Source organism: Kwoniella mangroviensis (assembly GCF_000507465.2).
Source record: "Kwoniella mangroviensis CBS 8507 chromosome 1 map unlocalized Ctg02, whole genome shotgun sequence".
In the NCBI taxonomy this organism is placed as follows: Eukaryota; Fungi; Basidiomycota; class Tremellomycetes; order Tremellales; family Cryptococcaceae; genus Kwoniella; species Kwoniella mangrovensis.
Window position 1 is genome coordinate 182681 of NW_027062534.1, and position 27210 is coordinate 209890.

Consider the following 27210-nt stretch of genomic DNA (forward strand, 5'->3'; position numbering starts at 1 on the left):
CAGGAATGATGTGGATATATGAGCTATACTCTGGAAAGAAGGCCATCACATACCAAAGTTAATCTAAACAAACAGAATTGTGCTATAAGTACTGTGCTCTATTATGACGCATACTGTACCGTATCCGCTGTTCGGCTTGAACAGAACCATTCAGGGAGCGTGTTGCATATGTCTCCGCAGTCTAGAGTGACATGCTACATGTTTGTTCCTGTATAGCGTAACGTTGTCTCGGCTTTCTTCACTGGAAATAGGACAACATTGACAGCCAGCTGGACCAAGAATTAACAGCCGTCTCTTGCCTAGGTACGTTTACAGGCCAGATCCATCCCTCTGATACCGTCGATGGCAGAGGTTCACCCTTCAAATCACAAAATGTATAACCATCCAAGCTTTTCAGATAATCTTGAAACTCTTCCTCATCAGCTGGAAGTTGATACGACACCAAGCTCAAGGGAGGTAGAGCCGATTCGAAATCCGATCGACTATGTACAACCTTGAATCCCACATCATTTTTCGTTAATCCCGCATTTCTTCGACGATCTTTGAACCAATTGACAAATGATTTAGAACGGTCTTTATGCTGGGATCGAACGAAATTCTCGAGGATGCTTGAGATACTCGTTCCATCTGTAGGTCTATCCATTCCTACAGCCCCACTGGCAGGTCTATCTCCCTCATGGAGTCTATCTCCCTCATGGAAAATCGTACCTAATCGTGTGCTAAAATCAAGGGCAAGCTTGCATCCAGAGATAGTCATCCGTAGGGTCCCCTTCCAGGTCTCTAGTCTGAGTGTCAGTCCGATCTGAGGGATAGGTGAGTCTGAAAGCCCATTGGATAGAATCGTCCTTCAGCAAGAATGCTCTAGGGGACTGAGCATTGTGAACAGACACATCATGGAGCATGGGGAAGGACGTATTATATGGGAATGATAACATAACAGGTACTTGAGATCGATCGATTTGAGTTTCACTTCCACTTTGATTTCGATTTCGATTTCGATTTCGATTTCGATTTCGGCGATAGGTCGTGATCGAATTTTGAACATCGTAAGGTGAAGCATATTGAGATAGATCAACAGATCCCATACTTCATAATCTTTGATCGTGTACTGTAAGATGATCCTAGTATTGTACTCGCTCTGTCAGTAAGGTGTGGCTTGGTTTAGTGGGCTAGTGATCTATTAGGATTGAACTAGATAATCATCAAGCGCTATAGTGTAATTGGTGGATCTTATGTATAGAAAATATAGCTACATATATAGCGACAAAGCGATTCGATCAATTGTGATAAATTTGCACAACGGATACAGGATGTTGAGAAGTTTATACATTTCTACTCCTTTATCTCAACACCTCGTAGCAGTATTCTGCAACTTTCACCAGGTAGATAGATATCCTTTCATCTACCTCCCTTTCCGGAATCTCCGTTGAATACAATGGATAAGGGTCACAGGGGTTCTAATAGAAGGGTGATGGACTCGACTTTGTGCTTGTTGATCTACTTGCGACTATACATCATTGCAAATCGAAATGATTGTGAGGTCGGGTGCTGTGATGCTGTACGATCCCTCAACAGCTTTATCATAATCACCCGTTAGATCGTACTGTACACAACCATACCTCGTTCATATATCCCGTTACACAAGAAGGATTTTTTTCAAGTGGACCGAGCTCTTGGACTGTACTCGTACTAAGAATGATATCTCGTCATACTGTATATGATGATCAAAATGCATTGCAAACTTTCTCCTTCTCCCTTTTCTAAAAACAAAAACGTAAAAACACCAATTCGAAAGACAAAAATCAAAATCAAAATCAAAATCAAATGAACGAATGAGTGAGTAAAGAGAATTTCCAAGTGAAAATGAGAGACAATGACGAAGAATGATTCGAAAGGATAAAGAGCAATGAGACAGCGAAGAAGATTCAAAGTAAGAGAAGGAGAGAAAGTATGTTTCCTCGGATTTAACAAATAGATGTAGATCGAAACCGAATTTGTGAAATTTTCCAACAAAAGCAAAACAAGAAACAAACAGAGTACTATGTCGTAGGTTTAAATCGAAAGATGAAAAGTGTCACATGACAAATGAAGAGAAGTGAAAACAATATCTGATCTATGACAAAGTTCTATCCCATCCTGGGCATGGTGGATGGCAGACTGACCGACCTACCGCCCCCAACATTGACAGGAGGTGGACTGACACCTACACCCACACTACCACCATTCCCACCAGTACCGGGGGTCTTGGAAGGGGTGAAAGTCTGAGGCATCGTGAATGCACCCATGATCGGTCCTCCTACACCCGGTTGACCAAGATGTCCAAGATACGTTGGCATAATTCTCCTTCTTGTCCTTTGTTTTCTCGTCGATCCTCCTCCTCCTCCCTCAGTCGAGGTCGCACCGCCCAAAGCCCTAGAAGCAAGTGAGATGGAAGGTGATCTTGATCTATCGACAGGTGATCTATGTGATGAGATTACTGATCCAGGTCTGGATGCTCCACCCAATTTCACTCCTCCTCCTAAGACGGTCACATTGCCTCCGTCATATGGTGTGACGGTTGGTGTGGAGGGTGTGAGGGTAGTATCGGTGTTGGGAGTGATGTTCTCTTTCATGCTGGCTGAAGAATTCGGTGAAGGTGTTCTACCTCTCGTAAGGGTTTGTGAAGGAGGTGTGATCTTCCTAGATCTTTCTTTATCTTTCTCTTTGAGGGACAAGGAAGGGATCAAGAATGGATCTGCCGAGTTGGGTCGAGAAGAAGGGGTGAGTAGTTGAGTATGACCTGAATTGCTATCTGACATGGAAGATGACGAGGTGATAGATGAAGTTGACTCGGACCCTCTGTGAGATCCCCTTGATGGCGCTTTCGATCTATCGTTCTCGTGATCTTCTTCGTTATCCCAGTCGGTCTGATAGGAATCAATCGACCGATCGCCATAACTGGTTTCCCTCGATTGAGTTCCAGTCGAACTAGTCCAGCCGGATGGAGTATGATTTCTAGCCCCACCACCAAGTCCAGAGGGATGGCCTAAGCCGAGGGTAGAGAAAGCAGGCAGAAGTTCATCGTTTTCATTGACGGTATGATTAGAGTGTTGTGAAGGGGTAGGTGGGATAGCGTATACTGCTGGTGCACTTGGACCGGGACCGGGTGTAGGAGGACCGACAGCAATGGGGGCTCGGATTGGGATAGCATGAGAGGCTCGAACAGGTGTATGTGTGGACGCGCTGGGAGTTGAGGTGGATATGGAGGGTGAAAGGGAGGACGATGATTGCCAGATGATTTGGAATGGTTCTGGGTGATAAGAGCAACGTATCAGCATGACCTTGGAAAAAAGAAAATGCAAGAAACGGTCGAGAAAGCGAAAATAGGGGAGATCGAAAGTAGATATTGAAATATAATTCGATGAATCACGATGCAGGCCGAATCAAACATGTGATGTTACATTGAAGGACAAATACAGCTCCTTGATACGCAATTGATCCATTATTGACGTGTACTCACCTTTAATCACTTTTCCAGGTTCGTAGCCCACATCCTCCCATTCCCATCCACCCCATCTCCAAGTAACTTGACCAGGATCGCACCAGCACTGCCATTCTTCACCTCTATCACCGGACTTGATCCCCGCTATAGCCCTCTTCCATACCTCCCTTTCCACACCGACACTCTTGGCAGCCTCGCGCAAGGGTTTGGGCAGACCGAGATGTTTGGAGCATATGAGTGATCTGTAACCCGAGCCGAATTGGGGTCTGGAAGTATCCCATGTACTGGTAAATAAATGGTTTGACCTCTCGGTTAATTCGTCTCGGAGAGATAATAGGACATGGTGTGGGTAATGAGATGAGAGTGGTTGGATTAGGAATTGAACGAGGTATGTGATAGAGGTTGATAAGGATAGATCCAAGTTGGCTACTGAATTTGTATTTGTAGATGCGGAGGTGGACGGAGCATCCGAAGGTAGGGGAGATGAATTACCTAGATTCGAAGGTGATGATGAACCTATTGACATTATGGTGTTGGATGGAGTGGCGAAAGAATGTCAATATTAATTCAAAGATTTCGACTAGGATTAGGATGACATTTCAATGAGATGATGAAGCTGGTAGACCTTATCTTGAGGTGTCTGTAAAAATACGCTTGGATATGGCCAAAACGTCGAAACACGAATTGGTGTCAGATCCAAACGAGAGACCAGCCCTATTTTCCTGTTCAAGGATTGGGGTTGATATCCGAAATCGATTGAGTCGAAGCGATACGACTGCAATTCTGCAAGGACTGGAGGTGTGAAAGGTGACGGAAGCGTATGAGTTTGTATGGTGGGTGATGAAAGGACGATTGGTGATGTCAAAGGTATGAGCTATGGTGAGGAGAGGCGAATGAGCAGCAAACACACGCATATAACCAGTAACACTCCAAAGGCCAAAGGCAAGCGTGGTTGTAGTTTGATTTGATTATCTAACTCACTGCTTTTTTTTACTGGAAAGGGTAATTAACCAAAGTCACGTGATATTGATCAGTGGAAATCAACCATCACCTCAGGGCCATTCCATCTGAAAAACCGAGGGATTGATTGCCAGAGTGTTCCAGCTGGACCAGGAGCAGATCAATGCATACAACGGTTAGTTGGACGATCCATGCATGCATGATGAGGAGGTGGATATAGATGCTCAGATTGTCACAGCAGCTCGCTGAGACTAGAGTATGGTGGACTGATACAGCGGAGGAAGTGTACAAACAGGAAATGTAGATACGGTATAATACAGTATACGCGGATACAACGTGTTGTTGAGAGGTGACTAACCGTCCATCATCACTATCTCACGTCAGGCCCAACAGACCAGCTGCTCCCCTCACATCACCATCGGCCCTAACTTCTCGGCCGATCTTACTCGCGATGATGACCGCTAAGAGGTGTTTGCACTGTATAAACCAGCATCGAAGTCAGTCACTATTTAAGAGGAGGAGTCGAGGACAGGAAGTGGGCCTTTTAGGTTGGAACAGCACACAAGAACGAGGGACAGACCTAGGAGAATAAACCACGAAATATATAGTGGAGTTTGAAAAGTCAAGACAACTCACTAGAATCGTCTTCTCGCCAGCTAAACAACCATAACTCCAACCCGCACATGGACAGTACATGCTCTTCAGATCGTCTGCTAATCTTGCGATCCGTTCCCTGCGTAATATATCTTTCTGGCTGATCGTATGCTGTGAGATTGATTCCGAATCTTCATCCTCAACAAGAGGTGAAGCGGGTGAAGGCGTACGATGCTGCTGAGCGGGTGACGATAGAAGCGGATTGAAAGTTTGTATCTGTGATCCTGTAGGTGATGGCGTACGAGGTATGCTTTCTCCCATTGGCGCAGGAGGAAGCAGGTCCGGTTCTTCTTTGGGCGGTGTCGCCGTTGGTTCAGGAGATGGGATGTCAGGTATGAGATTGGTTGTCGGGGGAGGAGGGTTGAGATGTATTGTATAGTTTTTACCCGACGAAGAGGCGACCTGAGCAAATGACCAAAATACAACATATTTCAGCATATAAACCCGCAATTCATTCTGTTTATCGGTCCGTATAAGGGCAGGTGAAGGACTTGAGCAATATAGGGGGATGATGAGAAGAAGGAAACGAACTAACCTGGTAAACATATCGATCAGAAGGTAGCGAGACCCTCACGACTGTTCATGAGATCAGTACAAATATCAACTTTCACTCGACCATCCTCAATCCTACTCCCGCTACCGCTAATCGTAGTAGAGTTATTTTAACCCACCTTCCCGTTTATCGACAAGCTGTAAAGCTGATAATAGCATTGAACCGAACACCGCATGAAGCTGTAGTAAGAGTGTATCTGTGACTAAGCACTACGAGGTCAGCCAAGCTTTCGCGGACTGAACGCCCAAGTGAGCAGAACAGAATGAGGTACACTCACTAGGAAGAAAAGGAGGAAGGGAGTCGAGTAAGGTAGCGACGAGGATGAGGAAGGGGGATGATGGTTCAGTCATCGTCAACGCCTCACACCCGGTATCCGAAGCTCATTGATGGTCTCATGCAGTTCAGCAGATCATCCGTATGTCTATCACGATACATGAGCAACCAGAAGCAAGTCATGTCTGTGTGAAAACGTCGGTCGTTGATGATATGATAAACTCACCACCATCATCTCTTCCTCCGTCAACTTGGCGACGATACCCCACGGACGACCCCACATTTGACCACGTGTAGATTGACACTAAATAAGCCACGTTGCCACCCATCATTGCCCATGATCACCTCTCCCTTCCTCATCCTCACCTTGGGGACATGTTGATACCCACCCCTCCTAGCCTCCCCCACCTTGGACTCAGCTAGTGATCCTGCCTGCTCGATCTTTGATCTTTGATCACACCAATCAACAGCCCTTGAAGTTTCAAACTCAATCATCGACGCTTGCTCCATACCGCCCGAATCGGAGATACACCATTCATACCGATCAACATCAATATCTCGTCGATACAGATTCAATCCTATTTTGGATCTTGTTACTTCCATACTTCTCATTGGGACAAATCTCAAAGGGATCGAGCGGGAGAAGTTACTTATCAAGGAAATTAGATGTTAGAAGCATACATATAAGCGAGATACATCGACAACGGCAGTTGGATCACCTCAATATATAAAGCATCCTTCGCCTCTTCACTTTCCGCGTCTTCCTCATCCTCCTGTTCTCAACTGCAGCTTTCTCTTTGATATCGTAAGATCAACATGAACAGAGTATGTTTCTCCAGTTGCTCTGTAAGATATATCTCGTGTGATTCAGCTGATAATTGCATTTAGATATTCGGAAGTAACAAAGCGAAACCCAAACCATCTCTAAACGATGCCATACAATCTGTGAGCCAGTTTGACTTTGTGCCAACCGCAGCTACTCTACCTCTCCTATATACCATGAATATACAGCTTACTCATGTCATAAAGACCGATACGCGCATGGGCTCGGTAGAAGTCAAGATAAAGAAATTAGATGCCGAGTTGGGTGTGTTTAAAGGTCAAATGGCCAAGATGAGAGAAGGTCCCGGAAAGGTGAGTCAAGCCTACTCACCTATCAAAGAATTACAACATATTACCAAAATTACGAAGGAAGGGCCTAACTTTTTTTCCGTGTGTCTATAGGCAGCGGTACAACAACGTGCATTGAGAGTGTTGAAGCAAAAGAGAATGTACGAGAATCAGTTGCTTCAATTACAACAACAGTCATATAATATGGAACAGGCAGCTATGACGACGGAAAATCTGAAGAATACCGTGAGTACCTGGGCATCACCCCAAAGCTCGACTACTCATTCCAATGGCGATCATATACCCAATCGTTAGAAGTTGACTAATGTTGGATGGTGTCTAATTATCGTATAGATGGCTACGGTAGATGCTATGAAAGTAGCTAACAAAGAAATGAAGAAGCAATATAAAGGTATTGATATAGATAAGATTGAGGTGAGTTCCATCTGTTCTCAGATCAGCTCAGCTCCCGATGATATTAAAGATGATAGAACACAAGCTGACCAGGTTTTCGTACTGGGTCAATATAGAGCATTCACTACGATATGGAAGATTTGATCGAACAAGCCAACGATATTCAGGAATCTTTAGGTAGAAGTTATGGTGTACCGGATGAAGTGGATGAAGCGGATTTACAAGCCGGTAAGCTTCTACTCTTTCATGTGATAAACCTTCATACCTTAGCTGACGTGGTCTAATATTACAGAGCTTGACGCATTGGGGTTAGACGATGAGCCTATAGGAGAGAATGAAACTCCATCCTATCTACAGGATTCGACGGCTTTGCCTGATTTCGTGGATTCTGCTCCGATCGAGGAATTGGTATGTTGGAGAGGTTTTGAAATATGGGTGTTGGACGAAGCTGATATCTTTCTGTGACCAATCATAGGGTCAAAGCAATACTCCTACGGCCGAAGTCGCTAGATAGATAACATTTCCATTTAGATAACATTTCCATTCACACTTTAGCCAGTGGTGCTGGAAGACGAATAAGCTGGGAAGGGAGGAGGGGTCACGATAGAAAAAAACCGATGAAGGTGATCTATGAAATGGAGAGAGAGATGATGAAGAATGTATAGGATACGTAAGTGGTTTTGAGGGGTGTTTAAATTTTGTACTATATATATATATTGGAGTAGTGAAGTTAGATATTATAACGTATTTCATCTTACATGGGTTTGGGTCTGAATCTATGTATCATTTTGTATGTATCTTTCGCTTGAACCATCAACGAAGTGTGACCATTTACAAGTGTCTCGTATTTCCCTTGTATTGACCACCAATTTCACCTTGTTCCCCTGCCCTATGCCTCCTACACTACTTCAATTTTTTCTCTGACCCTCTTTTTGCTCCTATCCGCCATATGCCAATATTCGGTAGCTTTCCCAGATTTACTGATGCGATTAATCGCACATGATGAACTGAGAGGATCCTGAAATCCGGTCTCATTTTAGAAATAGACGAATGTTGGATATGCGTCTCTTCTCTTGTGGTTATACGATAGGTAATTGTGATATCTTTATTATCAAGAGCGACCGAGAGCATTGTAACGTTCGCAAGATAGAGAGAATCGTTTGTATCGACTTTGAGTGCCCATGAGTCGTGGATTGTGCATCTCAACACCTTGTCGACGGGAGTTCGAGATGAGTAGGTAGAGAGATAAATAGGCCCCGGGGCCAAACCCAAGCTCCGCCAGCATCCTAACATTCGATGCGACATGGATCTTGAATGTGATCTTGACTTTATGTGTTGTGACAAGTCCCTTTAAAATCTCAATTGACTCGTATCCACCCCTTTTACAGGTCCGTCTAATCCACCATCTACTCCACTCGCTCCAGCCCCTGAGCGAGGATCCACTTCGACAATCTGAGCAACTTGTAATCTAGGTTTCACGTTCAGACTTGAACATAGGAGTTTGTACCTTGCTCGAATATTCGATATGAGATTCGCCAAGTCTAAGTCTGCTTCGGCTTTGGGCTCGTCTGTAATGGTATTGTTGGGTTGAGATGGAGTCGGGTTGGTAGTAGGGAATGACTGGATGAGGGATAAGAGTACTTGAGCATGATTTAGCGCTCTGAACGTCAAATCGATTAAATAGGGTTAGCATTGTTTCGTCGTTCGTACGATACATCTGACTCATGAGATTTGGGCATGAGTAGACAAGACCTCGTAATTTACTAAAATACACCAAGGTATACCCATGAAAAGGACGAGGGAAAATATTCAATGACACAAACTCACCTAGCATCTTTCCCTTTCCTCCCTTCCCTTCCCTCTACTACCTTACCTTCTAGCAGATCTACATAAGTCCCAGCCCATCCTTCATAATATCCTATCTCCTCCCACAGCTCCCAAGCCTTCTCTTTACCTAATTCCCTGCCTTCGAACAAGCCATGGAGTTTACCATGATCATATCCTGCTTGATAGCCTTGTTGATAGAATCTGTTTTGACGAGGAAAGATGTGCAGGTCACGTCAGATTTGTTGCTTTATATCACCTTGTTGCATATCTCATATCAAGTCTACCTGAAGTGTGTGATAGTCGGTATCGAGTAGATGAATGTTGAACGACAATGAACTCACGTAGATTCCATATTCGTAATCTCGTCCAAAACGTCCCCTTCGCCTTCGTTCATGTTGATATCCAGGTCCATACCAATGTCTGTTTGTTGAGTGCTCTCCATCGCTGTTGAAATTATCGGCATGTAAGATCGGGATGTTGATGAGACTGACAAGGGTTCGAAGAATGTCAACAATGGGATAAGATGGTCATACAGTGGATGATCGAAATCAACTTTTTCAATGGGATGACCTAAGAAAGTGGAGGTAACGCATTACAGTGAGCGATGAGTAAATGGTCGAATTACGGTTCCTTGTTTTACATGTATATATATGTTGAGATGTAAGAGCTACAGCCATAGGAAAGAAGCAAGCGCACGCACCTGACAAAAGACTGGTAATTTGTAGACGACATGGTGCGCTTGCTCTCAATTATTGAGCAGATCCGTATGATTGAGGCTACCAAACCGTTTATTTGTGTGTGGCAGTACTGAAGAAGACACTCTATCCAGGCTCGTGAAACCATAGATTTTCATGCATAAACCCGTATAATAAGAAGATATGACCGAAGGTATGACAAGGACGTATAATAGAGAGTTACCCAGACAATAGCTAATCAACAAAATAAGTGACTCGAGAGCAAATTCACCCAACCAAACGAAAAGGAAATATACTGAATACGATTATTCCCTGAAAGGTAGAAGATTTGATTGATCTGAAAGAGTGAAGATCTATCCAACCTTTATCCTTTTCAGGAGACACGATTCAGCGGATGGTTGTGGATGCTTAGAGGATACATCCACAGAGGATTGCTCCGAGGAGGTTACCGAGGAGACCAATGATCAATTTGAGGACTACAGTTGTATTGGGGAGTCATGTCAGTCGTGATCAAAACGAAGGAAGGTAGAGTAAAAGTTTGTGGGACTTACGGAAAGCAAGGACACCATCAAGGATTACACCGAGGGAGATCAAGATAGTTCCAATCAAGAAGATCAATCCTGAGATGATGGTTGAGAGACCTTTGAGGATCAATGTGAGGCAAACATCAATTCGAGCGAGGAGAGCGACCTATACGATAGCGTACCACACGATCAGTACCGATCACTGTCCATACAGTATGTTGTAGTGTAGTGTACAGCTGTATTTGACGAGAAATAGTCATTCACTCACACATTTAGGTTTCTTCTTGTGTTCAGCCTTGATGGATTTGATGATGACGTTGATATCGAGGATGACTTGAGCGAGGATATTGGCAACTTGGTTCTTGATATCACCGTGACTATGTACAATACATTCATTAATCAGCTCACGATACTATGTCTTAAACGGTGTTGTATAATGTGTAGCCAAGTTGGTTGAGGTATGCAAAAGACCATATTGGAAAAAGGTAAAGAAGCTCGACTCACGGAGCAATGACAGCACCGAGAACAACATCGACATCAACAGAAAGACTGAGATCGATACCGAGGGTATTACCGCATTTCTCAAGAGCACCAACGATGATGGTCAAGGTAGCTTCGACGTCGACTTCAGTTTGACTAGCACCGAGGGGTTGGCATCCGTGCTATGTCGGAGATGAAAGGAAAAAGAGATCAACATGCTATCCTATCTGTAATCGCATGGCAGAGGTGTTTGTGCTGCGGGAAAATGGGATGCTTTTAGAAGCGATGGGATGAGAATACTCACAACGGTGTTGGCGAGTTCTTGGACAGTTTGAACGACGTCTACATCTCTTTTCTCAAGAGTGAGACCGGTCTCAGGGAAGGGAGCGGGAGCGGGAGCAGCGAAGACTGATCCAAGGAGGGGAAGAGCGAAGAGAAGAGAGCTGAATCGCATCTTGCTTGGTTGGTGTTTGGTGGTTTGGTTGTTTGGTTGTTAAGTGTGAATGAATTAGAGAAGATTGTTGTTGTTAAAGAGAAGAGGAAAAGTTCGAAGAGACAGAGATATAGAGGGGTATTTATACCTTTTTTCCCTCACTGTTTTCAAGAGTTTTCAGAACGGAAAACATCGTATCATTCTCCCCTCGACCATTGTCGAGCAACAGGATATATCCACCGTCACCCATGTTGATCCTCATTCTCATTTTTATTCTCATGATCGGAAAGACCATGTCCGCTGAAGCGAATAACATAAAAGATTGATCAGAGTCGGGCCTTTTGATAGATTAAAAAACCAATTGTCATGGAGGAAGATCGAGATTTGGATGTTTGACTATGTACAACAAATTCAGGTCCGAGATTGGAAGGATGTGTAGTGGTTGGAGGTTTGCGGGAACTGTAACGATCAAAAATCAAGATCTAGAATATCCTCTTCGGAAGGATTTGCGATTCACGACACTTTCTCTACACAGGCCAGCACAGAAAGGTCATATGATCGATCGCTATACTCGTAACGAACGAATGCAGGATTTTTACTGAACGTACAGTACAATACACGCCCTATGCCACATTGAATAAACGATCCAAAGGAATGGTACAGGTGTGTAGGTGTGTGTGAATGATGGTGAATAAGAAGGGAAAACTTAAAACCTTGATCCTGCCGAGATCCAAGGCGTCGTTCTAGTCCGAATTCTTGTAGGACAAAACACAATAGAGCTATACTGATTGTTCCGGGATTATCATTTCGAAGAGGGGAACCGAACAAGTCAAATGCTCGGTCAACCGAATGACGATGATGAATTACAGTAAATTATATGATCTCGGTGATATATCTTGATTTGATCCGTAGTAGAACACAGTTGAATGATGATCATGACGTCTCTTTCGATTACAGTACAGTATGTTACTGATTAGATCAATTGAGATTCCCACAAAACTATCCTGATGTGACGTGTGTGCGGAATATTGCGATCGATCAACTTAGGCGAGAACAGGAGAGAACGAGATATCCTGCAGGTGTTGCAGGTGATATTGTAGATTTTCATCTCCTCATCGATGCCCTGAGCGTTTGATCGATCTGTTGAAATATCTGACCTCATTTGATCCGATACAATAGTGTAGTTGAGATCTCTGACCTTGGCGGTACCCTCTTTTACCGACTGATCCGATGGAGTGAAGTATACTGTACATCCAAATCTTGATCAGAAATAGCGAGTTGGTCAGACAATCAATATGTGGATTTCGGAGGTGGATCAATGATTCCTCCGAGATGATTCTCCTTCTTGATGTAATTGTCTGGTAAAATGATTCTCGCTCGTTCGAAGCTTTCCGAGGGCTGAAAAGAATTTAGCCTGTGTCTCCCATTGGAACTAGTCAAGTCATCAAGCGCTGGTAAAGCATGTACTGTATCATACCGCTCCTGCAGTGTTTTAGCCGAGATATCGAAGCATGTTCTAGCCGATACCTGTCCTGCCCTATGTACATGCTGTCTGTGGGTCGAGAAGTGGTGGATGGCACATGAAGCTATACAGCAGGGTAGAGGCTTACAGTAAGCGAGAACACATACGGATGTCTGGTCAAAGCGACATGATCCGTTCAACAGTACAACACCTACTTGGAGAAGAAATTGTGCCGTAAGAGGACTGATATGCTAAATCGGCAATAAGGGGAGCAGAGCGACTTGCTACACTTGCATCAAACATTGACTGATTTGGTTACTGGTATTAAAGAATTCATCAAAAAGGGACGTAAATGAGGATTGCTACAGGATATGTTCAGAAATGGGTCATTTTATGAGAATGTCCATGTTGAATCACTTGATGATCATATTGGTACTTAATGACCACCTAAGAGGCCGCCGACGAGACCGCCAACGGTACCCACAAGACCGGAGAGGAGACCGCCAACGAGAGCATCGAGGAGACCGAGGACTATTTGGGAAGTGCATCACATGATCAGCTTATGAACTTGAGATGATCAAGATGAAACTTAGACTTACCACCACCGAGGAGAGGGGAGAGGATACATTTGAGGTCTACAAGGATACCAGCCACGAGGGTAAGGACACCGGCAAGGATGGCCTCAACACCTTTGAGGATGAGGCACAAGGCAGAGTCGATTTGGGCAAGGAGAGCGGCCTAGGTTTTATCATGCAAATTGTGTGTCAGATTCGTACTCTTTTGAGTATATGCACAGTTTCGAAGAAAGGTGGCACTCACAACAACGGAGATAGAGGCAACATCAGAAGAGATAAAACCGACGAGAGTGTTAACTTGAACGACCACACGAGCGAGGACTTCAGCGACTTCTTGAGTAACGTCTTGTCTCCTAATTACCACCAACGGTATCATCAGCAGTTGGCACTGGTGATAAAATTCCACCATACAAGAGATATACTTACTTGGCAATAGCAGCAATTTCAACATCAGCCTCGACGTCAAGACCGATAGCGATACCCAAGGCATCACCACATTTGTTGAAAGCGCCAACGAGGATTTGGAGACAGGCAGTCACATCAGCTTCGACTGAGAGGTTGGAAAGGGATCCGGCGGCGAGCTACATCATAAGATATCTCATATCAGTACCATGTCTGAGCCGCAGAGCGTGAATGAACAGCATCGGAAGATTGAGATATACTCACAACGTCAGCTTCGAGTTGAGTGACAACAGCCAGAACATCTACATCTCTAGTAGCAATGGCATTTTCCTTGATGGGAGTAGGAGCAGCGAAAACTGAACCGATGAGAGGGAGAGCGCAAAGGAGAGGAGCGAATCGCATTGTGTAGATATATAATATTTATATGAAGGGGTATTGAGATGGAGTTGTGAATAAGGGGATTGGTGTAAAATGAATGTGAAGTAAGTTGGTTCTTTGTTTTTGTGCGTTGTGAGTGATTTGTGTTGGAAGAGAAAGATGGGAAAAAGATGAGAGCAGTTGTCTTTATATACTTTTCTCCCCTCATCTTGAGATGCTGTGAATGGCTGAAGATGAGTTCCGTTTGTTTATGCTTTGTGAGAGGGAAGAAAGATAGTCGCGTTTGGGGTGATCATTGCGATTCATTTAGATCCAAATGATGGACCAAAGGTGTGGTAGAGTATAATGCTAAATTAGCTTGCTTGATACCATTCCTATTTTGCTCGGTACATGGCCTTGGGTATTCTGTATCGTACTGAAGCTACATGTCTTGTGATCAAGCAGGGATACTCAAGTCTCAAGCAAAGGGTTAATCATTAGTCCAACGCAAGTGCCACAATCATTTTAATCTATTCTAAAACGAACAAAAGGATGTATTTCAAGAACGATCGATCCGACCCGTGCGTCGATTAAAACGTGAATTTACATATATTTCGAGCTAAATATGCATACGGACAAAAGTCTTCAAGGAACTATTTGATACTAATTACGCCTCTGACGTGTGTTTGTTAAAATGTAGCCCGTGTGATATTGCGATGTATCACACTATCACAGGGTAAGAGTGGTCTGTGTGGCATTTCACGAACGTTCATCAATCACTATGCTACAAAGTGTTACAAGTATCACCATTATAGGTTAAGTCGGGTGATGTCAAATCTCTTCAGTAGGTGAATAGTAAAGGTATGTTCAGAGACGCATGCACTACTATTGCGGTTTGTCTCAGTGATGTTAAGTATGTAATGTATACTAACCTTTGTAGATACTCCTCAATTTATCTGAAACTCGGAATGGGTATCTCCGCCAATTCACCTCCATGTCCCTTCGGAACCTCTTTACTTGGAATCTGATTCATCATAGCTCTAGGTGGTTGTCGGATCTCTTGCTCCAAATTAGTCATGTTTGGTATCATATCAACGTTCATCTGCGTGGGCACTGGCGGCACACGTTCTACCTCTTGTGAAAGCGCGGGATCAATGCTTTTATTGATCCAAGGTAACAAATTTGAAGTAGGAGGTTCGGTATATGCTGAAACTGCTGAATGTGGTCTAGTACCTTGACCACTGGTCGTGTATGATTCGTAAATGCTCATACCGTCTACGTCGGATGGTACAGCAGGGATAGTCCTGACTGTTCGAACAGTCTCGTTTCTCCCTAGTTTACCGTTTGGTATAGGAGGTACGAAAGGGTTTTCGATTGTTGCATCGTTACGGGATCGTTGAGAAGCTTCTCGGCGTAACAACTCGGGAGACATGTCTTCAGCCAAAGAAGCAGTCATCTTCATCTCAGCTTCTGTATCATAAGTGTAATTCGTAGTTCCATCACTGGTAGGTAAAGCAGTTTTGCTGGGATAGAATAGATTGTCTTCAAATGGATTTCGATTCGTCACGGAGTGAGGATTGGAGGAGGTAACCATATATTGAGTCTGTCTTCTCCCGTTTCCGGCGTTATTGTCGTACGAGTATGGGACAAATTGATCAATCGCATTAGGATCATACCAATCTTCATCGTCATCATCGTCCGTCACTTCTCCAGGTCTATTCCCTCTCTGACGATAAATATAAGGAGTGATAGGATCTGCCGCACCGAATGATGATCGGGTAACTCGACTTGGATGCATAGTTGGTGAGAATTTCTCGTCCATTGGATCGTCGGAAATGCCAAGTAGTGCTTCTCGAGCCTTCTTCTTTCGCTACGTATAATTAATTCAGTCGTTCAGCTTGAGATTATCTGGAAATGACCCATCGATAATCGAAGAGGAAGATGACTCACCCATTGATACCATGCAAGATACAGTAGTATCAAGCCTACTAAAACTCCGCCCACTATACCTAAATCCATCACGCGTAAATCAGCTAAGAGGTGTTTCCTATACGATGAGCAGCTACTCACCAACAATAGCCACAGAACTGAGTTTGCCCCCTCCACCATCCTTCGTATCAGGATTTGAATTGGAGTGAGCAGAATCAGCACCGGGCGTTACAGAGGTACCATCGCTTGTCGCACTCCCGTCCTCCGCAGGGGGACTATCAGTAGCAGTGGGCTTCGAATTCGCCGCATTTGAGCCAATGGGTGTAGTAGAAGCTATATGTCATAGCCCTGTCAGCCTTTTGGGGCAATACAGAGAGATATACGACCTACTAATGCTAATCACCTGCGAAGAAGATGTCGAACTACCTATTTGCCCAGAGGTCGAGTCGACCTGCAAGTTGGCCAAAGCCAGCTGCGAAGGTTCCAAGGTATCGTGTTGCTCTGATGTGGTCGGAGCGGAGGGTTCGTATGTTGATTCGGTGAAAGGGGTTGAAGACAAGGATGTTTGCTCGGAGGGTATTGGGGAAGACGAGGTGAAGAATGAGACTGGTGGAGGTACAGGTGGGATAGATGTGGTGATAGTAGGTCTATATGTGCTTATCGGGAGGTCAATTTTTAGATACTCATGAAAGATGGAGAGAAGAAAGAAAAAAGCTTACGAGGTCGTGTCAGTGTGACTTTCACTCGTACTGATAGTGGTTGAGCTACTAGAACTCGTCAACGCGGTGCTGGATCGATCAGTGGTCACAGCGCTTGAGGAATGCTCAGTTGTTCTGGACGTAATGGTAGTCTGGGAGCTGGCAATATTTGCTGTGAGGGAAGAATGGGAGGATGAAGCACTTGAGGTGATAGGCTCGGCCAGGGTGGAAGGTTCGGTAGGTCCTGTCGAAGTGGATTGTAAGAGATTTGTATCACTCTCAATCAAGCTCGAGTAGGTATGTGACTGTGATGGAGCTGTTGTGGTGGATGATTCTGTAGCTTCTTCCGCGAGAGCAGTTGGCATGAGTGTTTGCGAATCGGTAGAAGATGTGAGGGCCGTATTCATAGTCTTCGTACTCGTATCCTCGGTAAGAGTGGAGGTGATTTCAGGTGGGATTTGGGTATCAGTAACAGGACTGGTGGTGACCAGTCCACCATCGGGGGTAGTGGTGTCTGGGATGTCTTCTCGATCAGACATGGTGGCAAACTTGAATTAAAAAAGCGGCAAGGGTAAGTGACGAAATATCGCAAGGTAACAGTGGATCGAATTGGTAATGAGAGCGTGACAGTTGGTATGGCATGAAATGTATTGAAAGAATTGCACAGCGAAGAAAAGAAAAAGAAAAGATACGGATGATGATGATAGTAGTATATCGTTACTACAGGAAAATTTGATAGTACTCGGAGAGGATCATGAGGTATTTTCAGTACAGTAAAGGCTACAGGGTTGGCTGTGCGATCAAGTAAGTATGCTATGCTATGTCATTCTTTTACTATCGAGGACGCTATCACTTAAATCAGGATCAGCAAGGCCGTCTAACGGATCGAGGGCACTATCAAAGGATATCACATGAAAGGACAGCCAAACGTTCATGTAACGAATTTCACCATCCGTTCATCCGTTTAGAGGAGACAAGATATATCAAGCCTTTCTAATTCTATGTCGCATTACTCATATCCCGCGACGAAACATGCATTGGAAAGGCTTTACCTTTTGGGTTATGACTTGTTGAAACCTTTCAATATTCTATCTTCTATACCTTCTCCAACCCATTTATACATCCCTTCTGCCAATGCTAGATTTTCGACCTCGCTCTTGAATAATTTGGACATGGCTGGTTGACCTGGTCCACCCATCATCCCTGCGCCTGCACCTGATAGAGAGGACATGGCTGATAGATCTCGTGCGTCGACGGCGGCTAAGGTTGGCAAATACAGATCAGCGGACGATCCTACTACATTCTCATTCCGATGATACCAATCAAATTGACGAAGAGTAAATTACAATGCATAGTGTGGTTGAAGAAGTCGAAATACATGCACTCACAGTTGTTGGAACCTAGGATAAGCTTGAACACACCATTCAAACCGAACAGATTAAGGAAGTACCAGGATAATGCCCTATATACGGTTTGTCATCAGCTGGATCCCATGAGCAGATATAAGACGAATGGTACTCACGAGACCCATCTGACATCCAAGTCAGGCATAGGAATATCTCTCGATAAGAGCGATTTGAACCCGGCAGTTAAGGGGAACGGTAGTCTCACTAGTATAACATTATTGTCAGTATTAGCTTTTTTTTTTTCGCCAGTGCCATTTCGTGTCTGAGAGGAACGACTCACTCAATACAAATCCAGAGAAGAATACGTTAATGTATTGCATAATGACCATGTTTGGCACCCTGCAATCTCAATCTCATCAGCTGTGTCCATCTTTTGGTTGTATCCGAAGTCCAGTTGATAGCTGACTTACATCATGACACCTTGTTTCTTCATACCTTCCATCATGGTATCCATCTGACCATTGTCGAATGGGTTTGCCGGAGCCGCATCGTCTCCTTCTTTCTTTGGTGTCGGTTTGAGGTATTCGCCTGAAGATAGAGCTGCCGCAAATGACGTGGAGAAAGAGCGGTACTGCGTGGGAGGAAGAGGTGATAATGGTGCAGTAGCCCGAAGCAAAGCTGCTCGACCTAATGCCCGTCTGTTGAGTCACAGTCAGCTCCCTATCAGGCCCTCAGATCTAATCCAGCTGCACAAACTGTTCTCTGACGGCCGCGGCAGGCTGTTTCTTAGGTGGTGAATTGAGGAGAAGAGTAACGTAGTGACGCAATACACCGACAAGCACCTACAAAAGAAAGTATGAATCATCAGCTCACGTCCGAGGCCTTACAGGGGGAACCAGCTTACCATAATGAGAGTGATAGGTATCAGAACCCAATCCTATGCTCGAAAGGATTAGCGTACATCCACGTATGATCGTGGATGATGCGATCATGACTTACCCTAATAGAGGGGTCAAGATACAAATCTTGTCTGCGGCAGGATATTTATCAGCTGTGGTGCATTCCCTCCTGGGATAAGATAGCTTACTCTGCTTTGACTGTCATGACGGTGCTATGCCTCGCTATAAAGTGGTCAAAATAGTATACAATTAGGCAGTACATTTCATCACCATCACCATAACCCATCTATCTGTTTTGAACACCCTCCATCAGCATCCACCAATCCATAGCCGTTCACGTGGCATAGTATCACGTGATATTTGCCATTATCAGCTCGACTCCAAAACCGGTTGTTGAGATGAACAGGACCAGGACCACATCCTTTGCATCCAAAAACCTCCTTGCTCTAACACCCTAACACCCTTCCTGCTTATCACTTATCATCCTCGCCGCTTCGTCTCAAGTCAAGTAGACTCAGTCATACCCTACAGATAAGCAGTCATACCTTCTGAACAGCACATAAAAGATCGTCTGGATCAATATCTCTTTGAATGCCTTTTGGCGTAAACTTGTTATCTCGTTTACGCTCTACCTCTAGCATAACTTTCAAATCCACATTCACATCTCGACCCATCACTACTACCTCTTATCGACTCAAAATGTCATTCGCCGATAAGAAACCCACCGTGCCCACGACCGCTCCTCATCCTTGGCCTTCGCCATCCGACTGGCCCGCTTCAAAGGTCCGACAAACTTATATCGATTACTTTGTCAACCAACCTGGATTCGAACACACTTTCTGGCCATCAAGTGGTGTGATCCCCTTCGATGATGATACTCTTCTATTTGCCAATGCTGTGAGTCGACCCATTTCTGACATCATCATTGGTGATTGGTCCCGTTGGTAGCTGGTAGCTGATGAGAGAAACGATCTGCGACAGGGTATGAACCAGTACAAACCTCTTTTCTTAGGTACTGCCGACCCCAAATCAGATCTATCGAAGTTGATCAGAGCGGTTAACAGTCAGAAATGTATTCGTGCGGGAGGTAAACATAACGGTCAGTTTAGGTTCCCCGAAACGAACGGTATAGCCGAACTGATATGATCGTTATTGTAGATCTTGATGATGTTGGTAAAGATACCTATCACCACACATTCTTCGAAATGTTGGGTAACTGGTCGTTCGGTAATTACTTCAAGGTAAGCTCAAACAGCTGGAATTGTCGCTATCCAGTAAGCTAACCTTTATGATCCAGATCGGAGCCTTGACAATGGCTTGGGATCTCCTTACCCGAGTGTATGGATTACCAAAAGATAGATTATACGTAACTTACTTCGAGGGAGATGCTAAGCAAGGATTGGAACCAGATACTGAAGCTCAGTGAGTAGCTAATGTATGCAATACGAAAGGTATCCAAATCAAGCTAATCGTTACAATTGTCTGCAGACAAATCTGGAGGGATCTCGGAGTACCAGAAAGCCATATCTTGCCAGGTAACGCCAAGGATAACTTCTGGGGTGAGCTGATCTTACGGTAGTGAGCTGTTGACTTCCAGCTGACATCTTGCAGAAATGGGTGCTACTGGACCTTGTGGACCTTGCAGGTGAGTTTACCTTCGAGTTGTAGGCAGTAGAGTGTTTCACGAGCTCACGATCTCTCTAGTGAAATCCATTTCGACCGAATTGGTGGCCGAGAAGTACCAGAACTTGTCAATGCCGATGACCCCAACGTTCTTGAAATCTGGAACAACGTTTTCATTCAATACAACCGAGAACAATCCGGTGAATTGCGCTCATTGCCCGCCAAACACGTCGATACCGGTATGGGTTTCGAACGATTAGTATCTGTCTTACATAACGTTTCTTCGAATTACGATACCGACGTATTCACACCTATTTTCGCTGAAATTCAGAGATTGACTGGTAGTAGACCATATCAAGGTAAACTCGGTGAAGAAGATGTAGATGGTATCGATACCGCCTATAGGGTGATTGCCGATCACATCAGAACATTGACGATAGCCATTTCAGATGGTGGTGTACCTGATAAAGATGGTAGAGGTTATGTGTTGAGAAGAATTCTCAGAAGAGGTGTTAGATACGCTAGTAACAAGTTTAACGTCAAGATTGGAAATTTCTTCTCTTCATTGGTCCCTGTGGTGGTTGATTCATTGGTATGTCAGAAGATCTCATGATATGATACTAGTATATTGCTAATCTTTTATATAATGGGTGTAGTCCGGTATTTTCCCCGAAGTGACCAAGAAGATACCTGAATTGGTTGAAATCTTGAACGAAGAGGAAGCTTCCTTCGCTCGGACTCTTACCCGAGGTGAAGCTTTGTTTAACAAATACGCCAGTGCCGCCTTGGAAGAGAAGAGGGATGTACTGGGTGGAAAAGACATCTGGAGATTATACGATACTTATGGTTTCCCTGTTGACCTGACTCAAATCATGGCTGAAGAACGAGGTCTCAAGATTGATCAAGAAGCTTTCGAGAAGGCCAGGTTAGAATCGCTCGAAGCGTCCAAGGCGGGAGGTAAAGACAAAGGTGTAGCTGGGACTGTCAAACTGGACGTACATGATCTTGGTGCTTTGGAGGCTAATGATCAAGTCCCAAAGACTAATGATTCGTTCAAATACCGTGAGTAAATCGGAGTATCTGTCTTCTCATCTTACTGATACTCACATTGCTTTCTCGCAGAACTGGACGACATCAAAGCTACCGTCAAATCCATCTACCACTCCTCCAAATTCTACTCGTCCACCTCTGAACTTCCACCCAACGCTCCTTTCGGTGTTTTACTTGACAAGACCAACTTCTACGCTGAATCCGGTGGTCAAGAATACGATACTGGTGTGCTTGCCATAGATGGAGAGGCTGAATTCAAAGTAGAAGACGTTCAAGTATACAATGGTTATGTGCTGCATATTGGTCAGATGGAGGAAGGTGAAATCAAAGTCGGGGATGAAGTCATCTGTACTTATGATGAGGTGATTTGAACTCAACCCAGATATCTTGATGTGGACTGACGTCTGTGATAGCTCCGACGATGGCCTATCCGAAACAACCACACTGGAACCCACATCCTGAACTTTGGCCTTCGAGAAGTACTCGGTGACCATATCGACCAAAAGGGATCTCTCGTCGCTCCTACCAAACTTCGATTCGATTTCTCACATGGTAAATCCATAACGACACCCGAGCTTGTCAAGATCGAAGCCATCTGTAACGAATGGATCAAGAGAGCTGCTCCAGTCTACGCCAAGGAAATGCCTTTGGCCGAAGCTTACAAGATTCCGGGACTTAGAGCAGTATTCGGCGAAGCTTACCCTGATCCTGTGCGAGTTGTATCTCTTGGTTACCCCTTGGAGGAGATCGCTCAGAATATCGAAAATTCCAAATGGAGAGGAACGAGTATCGAATTCTGCGGTGGTACCCATGTAGCCAAGACGGACGATATCAAGGATTTCGTCATTGTTGAGGAATCTTCGATCGCAAAGGGGATTAGACGTATTGTGGCTGTGACTGGACATGAAGCTCATGAGGTATCGAGGAAAGCTGCCGAGTTCGAAAGAAGGCTGAACACGATTGCGGAATTGCAAGGTAAAGATAAAGAAGTTGCTATGAAACCATATTTAGTCGTACGTGTGGTGTGATGTACTGCACCAAGAGAATGATGCTGATGTCGTCGATTTAGGAACTTGGTCAGAGTGGTATTTCTTTAATCAAGAAAGCTTCCTTGAAATCCACTTTCGAAAAGATGCAATCTGAATTAGTTGCCGCTGCCAAAGCCAAGACTGCTGCTGATTCCAAAGTCATCCAAGATGCTATCAAGACTTTCTTCAAGGAAAACCCTAATGATAATGTATATGTTGGTGAATTCGAAGTTGCGGGTGGTAATGCTAAAGTGAGTTCTTGCTTCCTTGTCCGTCAACAAGGGATTCTGACTCATGATGTTGTTTTCCTTGGTATATAGACGTTATCTGCCGCTGTCACCGCTGGTAAATCCCTCTCCAAAGCCATCTACGTATTCTCCACCGACCAAGAGACTGGTAAAGTCGCTCATACCAATTACTTACCTAAGGAAGTACTGGATAAGAAGGTTATAGATGGTAAGACCTGGTTGGGAGAAGTTAGTCAGATCGTCGGCGGTAAGGTGAGCAAGACCTTTCCCTTTCTCGACCGAAATTCATCGTTCTGTGGCTGTGACCTGCTTTCTTATCATTTATTGCGTACGAGCTAATGATTTCGCTCAATTCATAGGGCGGTGGTAAAGACGAATCTGCTACTGGTGTAGGAAGCGAACCCACCAAAGTCAAGGAGGCTATTGTGCTCGCCAAGAACTTCTATCTGTCCAAGGTAGAGGCTTAACAGGACCACCATATGAAGTTTGAGATCAGGATAGGAATCCAATTTATCTACAGACAAGTGATGGGAGTGAATCATGATCATTGAGAATGCACATATTTAGTTCCACTCATGAAATAAAGAGTACATACATCCTTGCGCAATCTGCAGATCGATGTTCAAACAGGTAGTTGGGTTAATCTTTATCTCTCTGTTTTCCGACGGAAAGAGCGTGCCTGAGATGGAAAGTCAGTTTCAGAAATGCGAAAGAGGTCAAAGCGTAAGGAAGGGGACACATCGTGATGTTGCTCGACCCATGTTCTTTTCGCATCGCATAGGGCTCTTATGGACGATAGAGTGGAAATATAGATTGATAGAATGATACAACGTTTGAGCCGATACATCAGTCGATTGCAGAAGTGGAACTTGTCATTTCTCAATCACAACGAAAAATGACATCAGGTAAAAAGAGATATGATCCACCTCGACATCAGTGAGTCCAACTCCCTTCGACCCTGCATCGACTATGCTGTATGAGCCAAATGGTATGGTATTGTATGGTATGAGAATATCTACTCATGTATACGATAATTCAGATGGACGGAAAAACAAACATATCATCTACTCGAAACCATCTCATCCAGCCAGACGTACCTCGATACTTTCTTCCCTCCGCAACTCTTCAAATCAACTTCGACAAAATATGAATTGGAGAAAGAACTTTGTCTTTTGATTTTGGATGATACGAAATGGATGGAATGGATGATCCAACATAGTAAGATACGGAGGAATGGAGATAGGTTGGAAGTGTTGGAAGGGTGGGAGAAAATGGGGAATCCAGTTAGGAGTAGATTGGATCTGTAAGTTTTGTTATATCTCATCTGGGAGTACTTACGAAATATCCCCTTTCACCTTCTCCTCGTCCGCCAAGATTCAGAGGGTCATTCGAAGTTATACATGGGCTGAACTTATGAAATCCGTAAATGTTATAGGATACATAAAGATGCGAGAGATGCTAGAAGGTTACTAGGTAAAGCTACTTCACCTGATGATTTGGAACACAACAGTCAAGAAAGACTCATATGGAGTGAGTACGAACATATCACAAGCCGAGATACGGTATATATTTTATCCATACTGATACAGGCTTTATAGACGATTATAGGAATTCGGGTAGATATACTTGGTATTTCCTCTATGTCCAAGCTCAGCTGGTACATAATCCAAATTGGATTAACAGTCCACAAACAACCGGTGACTCGAGAAGCGGTAGTTCAAGTACACCAGACCCTGGGCTCGCTTCCTCTGCGACTCCGTTGAGAAGTATTAGCACAAATCACCCCAGGGACACCGAAGCTAGAAGATCTACGAGAGGTAATTGCCCCGATGAACGGCCTATCTCCTCGAATCAACGTACCACATCTTCTTTACCCAGACCTTCCCTTTCCAATGTCTCTCCTTCGACACCAGTACGACCCTTAATTTCCAGCTTCCCGAGATCAGCTAACACAACGACAAAACGTACACTCCCACCGCATTCCACCACTTTTACAACACCTTCATCATCCTCATCCCCTCGACTTGCACCTTTATCCCTGGACAGCCGACTGTCTAAAAGACCCCGAGTATCTCCCCCTGCGCAACGAATCTCCTTGAGGACTACGCCTTTGATACGGCGAGTAGGTAATCTAGCACCAGATGTCATATCCATATCATCAGATTCAGACTCTGACTCCAACGATGATCCGAACGGATCGTTCTCTAATAACGAAGATGAAGACAACGATGATAGTACTGATCTAGTCGAGATTCAGGTGACCACAATGATCCGACCTGATCCATCATCTAATATCCCTTTCATACCCTTTTCCACTAATCGTGATAACCCTCATACACGATCTCGCACGATACTTGATCAAGCGCAGAATTTGGAAGCTATAAGAAATCTGTCAAGACCTATAATGACACCTAGAAATCATGATGATTCGGATGATGATAGTGATTCTGATAGGGAAGAGCAAGATGAAACGACGGAAGTATCTTCAAGACCACCTACACCACCTTTCCCTCCTCCTCTTTCTTCTACTACATCCGCAATGATGACCCATATAGAGGAACTTCAAGGTGAGAATACATTGTCAGGAGCGATATCTGAACATTTCATGGAAGATATGTTTCATGATCCAACGATAAGATCATATAGGTTAGATGCCTTACATCGCAATCTCGGTAAATCACCGCCCCCCGTTCAGCTTGCTGTACAATCGATTGTCACTGTCTCTGCTGGGCCTGTGGAAGACGATGAGGTATTGCGATTGCACGCTGTCGAACATCAGGATGAAGAAGAGGAGTTTAGATATGGTCTGGTGTTTTCACCGTTGATCATTACCGATGGGACTTTGCCTGATTTCCCTATCGATTTGGGTTCGCCGAAACATGGGGAAAGGGATAAACCAATTGAGATTTCAGATACAGAAGATGACGAAGAGCAAGATCAAGTGGTGATCGTACAGCAAAGTGACATCTCTCGAAGTTCGATAAGTATACTGGAAATTGATACCAGGCCATCTGTCAATCACCACCCTGGAGGAGGAGAAGTAGAAGAGCTGGTTGATGAACATGAAGATACGGATATGGATATGGACATGGGCATGGATGTACAGAACGATGCGGATCTAGATGATCTTAATTCCGAACTTGGTGTTGGTGCGAGGGATGAATTGGAAGACATGGATCTGTGCTCTGATATGGGTCAAGATGACATCGAGCAGAGAGTGGATGACAGTTGGGAGATGGTGGACGACCCTGGATCTTGCAATTCGCCACAACATCGCCCTCCATCTTTGACGATTGCAAGTTCATCAACTCAGCCTATGGATCCACTTAACAAGAGTTCTCCAAGCTCACGCTCACTTGCGCACACCCAACCTGGCTCTACTCAAGACACACCTCGTACGCTTGATGCTTTCCGACCGATGATACGTATACTGCTGCTCGAATTGAAACATACCAAATCACGTGCTTTGGTGGATATCGAAGTAGACTTCCGTTGTATGCGATCGCCGTCGATCAAATCGCTCGAAGATATCGTTGAGTTGATGGGTGGGAAGGTCTTCGATGCCAATAGGAAGCAGGGAGAAAGGAAAATGAGATATTTGGTCGTAGATCATGGAGTACTAGAAGAAGATGTACATGTATCGAAAGGAAGAACTGTGACGGTCGGGGAGTTGTTAGGGGTGATTGCTGATTTGAGGGAAAGGGAATTGAATGGAGTGTGATCAACAAATCGCTGCGTTTTATGATAGTACTACAGCCTGTTTCTCCTTCTCTTTCCGTGATTGTTTTCAGATAATTATGGTTAGATGTCCACAATGTATTGTAAATAATCGGTCCATCAAGCATAATGTGTTCCTATTAATATACGTATAATTCTACCCCTTTGTTATATAGCATGTATGTCTATATTCTGTCATTACTTCACATTGAGACTTCACACTGATGCTTCCCTCCCTTGGACTACACAGAGTAGTGTTGTGTCGTAGAAGAACGTCGAATGGTGGTGAGGCGAGTTGATGTATACACGACGCACAGATCATCAGAAAGGAAACAAACAAACAAACCAGAAGACAAATGATAAATCGTGGATAAAGTCACGACTTCAACCTTTTTTCATATCCTCATGTCTGAGTAAGGTTGATCTAGCTTTCAACTCTCCCTCCTCATATCCAGAGGTCAGGATACTCAGA

At 44.3% G+C, this 27210-nt stretch overlaps 11 protein-coding genes across 11 annotated transcripts; 3 read left to right on the forward strand and 8 right to left on the reverse strand.

Annotated features, from left to right (window-relative positions):
* Nucleotides 1–238: 238 nt before the first annotated feature.
* On the reverse strand, nucleotides 239–1060 carry I203_105136 (uncharacterized protein; the record flags this gene model as incomplete). The annotated part of the gene is made up of 2 exons (XM_065517696.1): nucleotides 239–819; nucleotides 889–1060. 2 exons carry the CDS (start codon nucleotides 1058–1060, stop codon nucleotides 239–241), a joined length of 753 nt encoding a protein of 250 aa, XP_065373000.1.
* A 1066-nt stretch (nucleotides 1061–2126) lies between these two features.
* Nucleotides 2127–4007, reverse strand: I203_105137 (uncharacterized protein; the record flags this gene model as incomplete). Its single annotated transcript, XM_019144313.1, has 2 exons — nucleotides 2127–3289; nucleotides 3500–4007. 2 exons carry the CDS (start codon nucleotides 4005–4007, stop codon nucleotides 2127–2129), a joined length of 1671 nt encoding a protein of 556 aa, XP_019005648.1.
* Nucleotides 4008–4816: 809 nt separating this feature from the next.
* On the reverse strand, nucleotides 4817–5998 carry I203_105138 (uncharacterized protein; the record flags this gene model as incomplete). The annotated part of the gene is made up of 5 exons (XM_065517697.1): nucleotides 4817–4918; nucleotides 5078–5497; nucleotides 5631–5671; nucleotides 5767–5850; nucleotides 5926–5998. 5 exons carry the CDS (start codon nucleotides 5996–5998, stop codon nucleotides 4817–4819), a joined length of 720 nt encoding a protein of 239 aa, XP_065373001.1.
* Nucleotides 5999–6737: 739 nt separating this feature from the next.
* I203_105139 (uncharacterized protein) lies at nucleotides 6738–7959 on the forward strand (the record flags this gene model as incomplete). Its single annotated transcript, XM_019144315.1, has 8 exons — nucleotides 6738–6746; nucleotides 6810–6866; nucleotides 6951–7055; nucleotides 7146–7277; nucleotides 7386–7466; nucleotides 7562–7673; nucleotides 7738–7853; nucleotides 7921–7959. The coding sequence occupies 8 exons, from the start codon at nucleotides 6738–6740 to the stop codon at nucleotides 7957–7959; spliced, it is 651 nt and encodes a 216-aa protein (XP_019005650.1).
* An 836-nt stretch (nucleotides 7960–8795) lies between these two features.
* On the reverse strand, nucleotides 8796–9666 carry I203_105140 (uncharacterized protein; the record flags this gene model as incomplete). The annotated part of the gene is made up of 3 exons (XM_019144316.1): nucleotides 8796–9105; nucleotides 9273–9473; nucleotides 9614–9666. 3 exons carry the CDS (start codon nucleotides 9664–9666, stop codon nucleotides 8796–8798), a joined length of 564 nt encoding a protein of 187 aa, XP_019005651.1.
* A 709-nt stretch (nucleotides 9667–10375) lies between these two features.
* I203_105141 (uncharacterized protein) lies at nucleotides 10376–11425 on the reverse strand (the record flags this gene model as incomplete). The annotated part of the gene is made up of 5 exons (XM_019144317.1): nucleotides 10376–10443; nucleotides 10519–10657; nucleotides 10760–10868; nucleotides 10996–11153; nucleotides 11276–11425. 5 exons carry the CDS (start codon nucleotides 11423–11425, stop codon nucleotides 10376–10378), a joined length of 624 nt encoding a protein of 207 aa, XP_019005652.1.
* A 1877-nt stretch (nucleotides 11426–13302) lies between these two features.
* Nucleotides 13303–14245, reverse strand: I203_105142 (uncharacterized protein; the record flags this gene model as incomplete). Its single annotated transcript, XM_019144318.1, has 5 exons — nucleotides 13303–13397; nucleotides 13466–13604; nucleotides 13686–13794; nucleotides 13868–14022; nucleotides 14108–14245. 5 exons carry the CDS (start codon nucleotides 14243–14245, stop codon nucleotides 13303–13305), a joined length of 636 nt encoding a protein of 211 aa, XP_019005653.1.
* Nucleotides 14246–15152: 907 nt separating this feature from the next.
* I203_105143 (uncharacterized protein) lies at nucleotides 15153–17366 on the reverse strand (the record flags this gene model as incomplete). Its single annotated transcript, XM_019144319.1, has 5 exons — nucleotides 15153–16070; nucleotides 16151–16209; nucleotides 16271–16462; nucleotides 16520–16776; nucleotides 16849–17366. The coding sequence occupies 5 exons, from the start codon at nucleotides 17364–17366 to the stop codon at nucleotides 15153–15155; spliced, it is 1944 nt and encodes a 647-aa protein (XP_019005654.1).
* A 521-nt stretch (nucleotides 17367–17887) lies between these two features.
* I203_105144 (uncharacterized protein) lies at nucleotides 17888–19277 on the reverse strand (the record flags this gene model as incomplete). The annotated part of the gene is made up of 9 exons (XM_019144320.1): nucleotides 17888–18087; nucleotides 18216–18289; nucleotides 18350–18437; nucleotides 18514–18572; nucleotides 18644–18871; nucleotides 18930–19015; nucleotides 19078–19110; nucleotides 19173–19203; nucleotides 19261–19277. The coding sequence occupies 9 exons, from the start codon at nucleotides 19275–19277 to the stop codon at nucleotides 17888–17890; spliced, it is 816 nt and encodes a 271-aa protein (XP_019005655.1).
* Nucleotides 19278–19771: 494 nt separating this feature from the next.
* Nucleotides 19772–23488, forward strand: I203_105145 (alanine-tRNA ligase; the record flags this gene model as incomplete). Its single annotated transcript, XM_019144321.1, has 13 exons — nucleotides 19772–19969; nucleotides 20054–20171; nucleotides 20231–20313; nucleotides 20370–20494; nucleotides 20561–20631; nucleotides 20684–20717; nucleotides 20777–21287; nucleotides 21352–21757; nucleotides 21818–22107; nucleotides 22159–22758; nucleotides 22815–23024; nucleotides 23094–23273; nucleotides 23381–23488. The coding sequence occupies 13 exons, from the start codon at nucleotides 19772–19774 to the stop codon at nucleotides 23486–23488; spliced, it is 2934 nt and encodes a 977-aa protein (XP_019005656.1).
* Nucleotides 23489–23916: 428 nt separating this feature from the next.
* On the forward strand, nucleotides 23917–26742 carry I203_105146 (uncharacterized protein; the record flags this gene model as incomplete). Its single annotated transcript, XM_019144322.1, has 4 exons — nucleotides 23917–23957; nucleotides 24061–24324; nucleotides 24457–24551; nucleotides 24620–26742. The coding sequence occupies 4 exons, from the start codon at nucleotides 23917–23919 to the stop codon at nucleotides 26740–26742; spliced, it is 2523 nt and encodes an 840-aa protein (XP_019005657.1).
* Between the last annotated feature and the right edge of the window lie 468 nt (nucleotides 26743–27210).